The sequence below is a fragment of the Pseudonaja textilis genome, chromosome 3 (genome assembly GCF_049901715.1).
Source record: "Pseudonaja textilis isolate UNSWEBS1 chromosome 3, rPseTex1.2, whole genome shotgun sequence".
NCBI classification, from domain to species: Eukaryota; Metazoa; Chordata; class Lepidosauria; order Squamata; family Elapidae; genus Pseudonaja; species Pseudonaja textilis.
In genome coordinates this window covers 193189490-193196030 of record NC_141992.1, presented here as the reverse complement: position 1 = coordinate 193196030, position 6541 = coordinate 193189490, and the positions used below count along the sequence as shown (strand labels likewise).

Below are 6541 nucleotides of genomic sequence, written 5' to 3'. Positions count from 1 at the left end.
GGCACATACACAGGGGACGCATGCTGCATGGGAGGATGCACACTTTGGGCACTTGGTGCCAAAAAGGTTAGCCCTCATTTTGAGCAGGGGGTTGGATTAGGAGACCTTAAAGCTCCCTTCCAACCCTGTTATTCTGCTATGTTTATATTTGTTGTAAAGAAGAGGGGGAACCTACTACCGGATACAAATGACCTTTTGAAATTCTTCATCAAAACTAGCCGCAGAGGAACTAATTTTCTTCCAGGGAAAGGATAAATATTCCAGCTTTTTCCCTTTCCTTCTTGAAATAAGAGAGACAACCATACTAAAAGATACAACAATAGCATACAAAGTCCATGGTAGAAATTTTCTCTTGGGGTTTCTTGCAGTCCAGTTGGGAAGCCAGGAACATTTGTCAATGAAAGACTCACGGACTCATGACTTCCCAAAATTGAAATAGTGGCATCAGCAACACATGTTGCCCACAAGAAAGTCTCTAAAAATCTTTTTTCCTCTGAAAGAAATTTGAAAAACCAATTCCATTTTACCAAACCAAATGAGAACCGAAAGAAGGAAAAAAAAATATATATTTGGGATAATTTTCCTGCCTGAATTTCCTTAAGTGAAAATTAATTATAAAAAAAGATTTAGCCATCTACTGTGAAATAGGCTTGGAATCACTTTTTAAAATAGGATAGTTCTTTTCTTTTTTCCAGAAATGAAAGTGTTATTTAAATTGGTGTATTGTGTTGACATAATTTCAGTAACAGAATAACAGAATTGGGAGCGACCCTGGAGGTCTTCTAGACTAACCCCCAGCTCAAACAGGAAACCCTATAATATTTCAGACAAATAACTGTCCAGTCTCTTCTTACAAACCTCTAGTGTTGAAGCGTCCAAAACTTCTAGAGGCAAGATGTTCCACTGATTAATTGTTTTAACTGTTGGGAAATTTCTCCTTAGTTCTAGGTTGGTCTTTTCCTTGATTAGTTTCCAACTATTGCTTCTTGTCCTATCTTCAGGTGCATTATTAATTATTATTATTAATTATTATTTATTAATATACATTATTAAGGTAATTATTGGAAATCGAGATTCAAAGGCATGTTAGTATGCCTTAAATCTTCAGATGACCCAATAAAAATATTTCCTAAAATGTGTGTTTTAGGATACTAAAGATGAAAAGATGTTGCTCCCACTGATGGAAAATGATGGATAAATTTTCCCCTAAATAGGATGAAGGATTTTGAACATCATTTTCCAGCATCATAGTGGATGGAATGTAAGAGCAGTGACATAAATGTAGAACATGGAGATAGGACCAAGTCACCGTTAGTGACAGTTGGGGGAAAAAAAATCAGCAGAAGAGAAGAAGGAACAAGAGGTCGGAGGGATAAAAACAACAGGGAGAGGGTAAGAGAGAAAACTCAAAGCAACACAACAGAACTGGTAGGATGGATAGAAAACTGAAGTACAGACTGACATTCACATAGAGGATGAGTAATGATATTGTTAAACCTATTTCATATCTTTCTGTGGCTATGGCTATGACCCTGGTGAGAACCCATGAGAACAAGGGCTGTCTTGATTATCTTTCCTAAAGTATAACTGGGAGTGGTGTGTTTCACAATCTTTGGTTTTTTTTTATGGCACAATAAAACTCAGGCACCTGAGTTGACATGGAACTGGAAAGAACAGGTCCTATTTTCTTGTTTCGAATTTGTAATTTTGGCTTGATGAATGAAATAAATAAATAGTCCCTGAATTTGAGGGAGCAATGCCCAATACTTTTGCAAAGAGGCTTTTTCGCTCTCAGATAATAATAACAGAGTTGGAAGGGACCTTAGGGGTCGTAGTCCAACCCCCGATTCAGGCAGGAAACCTTATACCATTTCAGAAAAATGATTGTCCAATCTCTTCTTAAAAAAACCTCCAGTGTTGGAGCATTCACAACTGGAGGCAAATCATTCCACTGATTAGTTTTTCTGTCAGGAAATTTCTGATTCAGACTTCCGTCCTTCCAAGGTAGGTAAAATGAGGACCCAGATTGTTGGGGAAAATATTCTGTAAACCACTTAGAGAGGGCTGTGAAGCCCTGTGAAGTGGTACGTAAGTTTAAATGCTATTACTATTGCTATACTGTGTGATGTTAATTAATTCCATAATAAAGTATATGAATGAAGCTATTGTGGTTTATAAATCGCACCTTATGCTTTAGCTTATAAAAGTAGTTTGTTAAAAAATATTGTGGAAGCATGACCAGTTAATAAAGCAAACGTTACTCAACTAACCATGACTTGATGTGGTGTCAACAAATGGCAAGACAGATATTCAAAGGCACTTCAAAGTTCAAGGGCAGAAAAAGAAAAGGAGATTTATAGATTTTTCTATTTGGGACTCATGGGAGAGAATGGCCCGTCTATTAGAAAACTTGACAGAGTACAGAATAATAGAGTTGGAAAGGACATTGGAGGTCTTTTAGTCCAGTGGTCACCAACCAGTGGGCCTGGGACCACTGGTAGTCCACAAGAAAATTTTGGTGGTCCGCAGAGAAATGTCTCCCCTAAAGCACACCCCAAAGCAATTAATCCAGGCTGCGAGGGAACACAAGGCTGCACCGCCCACATAGCCCATGGGAACACAAGGCTTGCGTCACTTGCATTGTGAACAACATGAGGTAGTGAGGGGAGGGGGGAAAGGGCTGAGGGGGGGAACTTGCCCCACACGCCACATGCGCCTGGCCTGGCCACCGGGCTGCTTCTTTCCGCTTCTTTCTTCTTCTGCTTTTGGCTGCATGCAAGGAAAGCAGCAAAAGTCTTTCTTTCTCTCCCCCAAACTCCACCAGAAATGAGTCTTTGGGACCCTGCAAGGCATCCTGCTCCAAGAGGCTGCGCCAGCAAAGACTCATTTCTGGTGGAGTTTGGGGGAGAGAAAGAAAGACTTCTGCTGCTTATGCTGCTTTCCTTGCATGAAGCCAAAAGTCTCTCTCTCTCTCTCACTCTCATTCTCTTTCTCCCCCTGAGAACAGAGCTGGAGATGGTATCCTGCAATCCCAAATAAAGAATGATCGATCGGTAGGAAAACGGGGTGGGGAATTTTTCCTGCAGATTTTTGGGGGGGCTTTCCCAGGGTCTCTGGTTTGTGGGATTTAAAATTATGAGTTTGATGCTCCCTGAGGCCCAAAAGGTTGGCAATCCTTGTTCTAATCCAACCCTTTGCTTGAGCAGGAGATCCTATATCATTCTGGACAATAGATTCTGTCCAGAATCTATTCTTAAAATATCCAGTGATGGAGCATCCACAATCATTCTACTGATTAAGTGCTCTCACTATCAGAAAATTTCTCCTTGATTCTAGCTTGGATCTCTTCTTGACAAGTTTCCATCTGCTACTTCTTGTCCTTCCCTCAAGTGCTTTGGAGAATAGGTCGATGCCATCTTGTCTGTGATAGCTCCTCAGATGTTGAAAAACCTAGTCCTTCTCAGTGTATCCCTCAAAACTGATATGTCCCATGCACAGTTAATCCTTTTTCTTTCTTTAGGAAGAAGGAAAGAGCAAGTGATGTCATTCCTCTTCTGGATCAGCCTTTGGTGCATTGTGAGGGAAGCCACCATCACATCTTCTGTTCTGCTGAACTGTTCGGTTGAAAAGGTGAGCGGAAGGATGAGAAAGATGTTGACTTTGCCAGATGAATTGGCCTGCTGCTTAATTGAAGATAAGAATAAGGAGAAAGCAAGTTTCTCCTTTCACCCTTGTCTAGATGCCTTTTTACTTGGTTGACTGGATGACAAACTCAACCGTTTGCTTCCTTTCAGTGAAGACCAGTTTCACGATTCCAATATTATATTGCTAGGATCTGATTTTTGAATTCTATTTGGTAAAAAACTACCGACCCAGTGTATGGGGTGTTCAGAAATGACCAGGGGTGGGCTGCTACCACTTTGCACCGGTTCAGGCAAACTTGATGTTAATTTTACATCTGGAGAGAGAGAGCAAAAATGGCCTCCCTGGGCTCGGGAGGCTCTTTTGAGGCCAGAAATGGGCCCATTTTTGAGTTTCTGGACCCTCTGGGAGGCCTGTTTTCCCCTTCCCCAAGCTCTGGAGGCTTTCCTCGAGCCTTGAACTAAGGAGAAACTTCCTAATGGTGAGAGAAATCAAGCAATAGAACAGTTTGTCTTTGGAAGTTCTGGGTTGCTCCATCATTGAAGGCTTTCAAAAACAGACTGGACAACCATTTGTCTCAAATGGTATAGGGCTCCTGATCAAGGAAAGGGTTGGACTAGAAGACCTCCCAGCTCTATTATTCTATGTCCATGATGGCGAACCTATGGCACACACACTACAGATGGCACACAAAGCCATTTGTGCAGGCATGCGAGCCCCAGCTAAACTTACCGCATGCCTCCCAGCTGATTTTTGGACCATTTGAGGCCGTTTTTGCCCTCTTGGAGGCTCAAGGGAAGCCTCTGCAGCCTCGGGATGCCGAAAAACAGGCCTTCTGGAAATACCAGAAGTGCCGAAATGGGCCTTTTTTCAGCCTCCCGAGGCTACAGAGACCTCCCTCAAAACTCCGGGAGGGTGAAAATGGCTTCAAATAGGCTGAAAATCAGCTGGGAGGCACATGCATGTGCAGTGCAGGTAAGGGGCTGGGGCTGGGGTGTTGCATGCACATGTGCAGGTGGGTGGGGCGCATTGCATTGTGGGTGCCAGCACACACACACACGTGTGCTATTGCATGCACACACACTTTTGGCACACCACAACAAAAAGGTTCGCCATCACTGTTCTATGTTATAATTCTCTCATTTAGCTGTTCTTCATTGCTAACCAAATTTGACCTCTCTCTCCCCCCCTCCCTCTGTCTCTCTATCTCTCTTTCCTGCTCTTTTTCTCTCTCTCTCCTTCCTTCCCTCTCCCTCCCTACCTTTCTCTGTCTCCTTTCCTTTTTTCCCCTCTCTCCCCCTCCCTCTCTTTCTCCTTCCCTCCCTCTAGGAAGGAGAGGACATATACCTTCCTATAGATGACAAGACTGATTTTGGGAAAACGCAACGTTTCGGAAGTGGCCTTTTCAATAAGAGCAAACTGAATGCAACCTCCTCCCCAACTTTTCCCTGGAATGGTTCCCATTCTCTCGGCGGTGAATGTGACTGCGTCATGGACCTGATAGCCTGCTTGTTAAGAGATCGTATTCTTGCCGGGTTCGTAGTCTTCATGTTCACCGTGGGCCTTCTGGGAAACCTAATCCTCTTCTTTTTTTTCCTCTTCCACTTCAAGAGAAATTTGTGGACCACCTGTATTTGGAATTTAGCCATTGGTAGCTTTGGGGTCCTTATCTTTCTGTGCAGCATCTGTCTGCTAGCGTTCAGTAACTATATTTGGGAGAACTCCAGTGATGCCCTGGTGAAGTTGCTCCTGCCCCTGGCGTACCTCTTTTTCGTCATGCAGGGTTATAACGCTCATTTTTTCATATCCCTTGGGGTGGACTGGTGTTTTGCCCTTCTGTCTCCCAATTGGTACCAGTGCCACCAATCAACCTATCTATCTTCTGCTACACCTGCCATGATGTCTGTTTTTTTCTGGCCTCTAACTTGCCAGCTCTTATTCTTCTTCAACTTGAGGATTGACCCTCATGCGGCGGTTGTTTTCTCCCTCATGGTTTTCATTCCAGTTATGGTCATCTCCTCTCAAACCCTGATTATGAGGACTTGGTGCAATCTGCACCAGCGAGGAAAAATCTCTCTGGAAATTGTCATGGGAATATTGTTTTCTCTGGTCACTTGGGGACCCATATACTTATTTCTTAGTCCAAGTAACCATTTTGCTCTCGTCTCAGTATTAGCATTTTTGCTCACGTCTGTCAGCAGCACCATCAACCCTGTATTTTATATTCTTATTGGTAAAGTACTTCTTCCTGAGGCCAGAAGCAAAAGATTTCATTTCAGGAAGGACAAATCCGGTAAGCCACTGAGACTTTTATCATATTGGGCCACAAAAGAAGAAATGTAAGCAACAGAATCTGATACCTGAGGTGAGACTTCCGTTTTGTTTGCTTGGTTTTCTTTTGTGAACAAACATAAGCAAGTCTATGCCATATAATAAAATCTTAAGTGTTGAATCAATGCCCAATTGAATAAAGCTTATGCCTTTAAACTGCTTCCTTTCATATCAGCATCTCACTTATTTTAAAATGTTCCTGAAACGTAAGAGGATTGGTTTTGTAAATGGGCAAGCTTCTAAAAATTGATCAGAGAGAGAGAGAGAGAGAGAGAGAGAGAGAGAGAGAGAGAGAGAGAGAGAGAAATCCCTTTCTCACTTAACAAAGATAAAGCATAAAAAACTTTAGAAATTAGGGGAAAACCAAAAAAGTATGAGAAAGTTCCAGAGTATGAAAGTGAAAAAGAAAATATGTGTATTTGTCAATGTGGATTAAGGAGGAACGGTTCAAATTACCAGCAGTTGTACTCATGAATTAAAGTTAGGAAAACTCATAGCAAAATCTCAAATCAGTTTAAACGAAAGGTTTGCAACCTCCATGAAGTCTCACGACGATCCTTGAGTAATC

General features: G+C 42.3%; 1 protein-coding gene across 1 annotated transcript; it reads left to right on the top strand.

The window, feature by feature from the left end:
- The first annotated feature begins 3540 nt into the window (after nucleotides 1-3540).
- LOC113438343 (proto-oncogene Mas-like) lies at nucleotides 3541-6142 on the top strand. Its single transcript, XM_026703691.2, has 2 exons — nucleotides 3541-3630; nucleotides 4972-6142. The coding sequence occupies exons 1-2, from the start codon at nucleotides 3541-3543 to the stop codon at nucleotides 5983-5985; spliced, it is 1104 nt and encodes a 367-aa protein (XP_026559476.2). The 3' UTR covers nucleotides 5986-6142.
- Nucleotides 6143-6541: the final 399 nt, after the last annotated feature.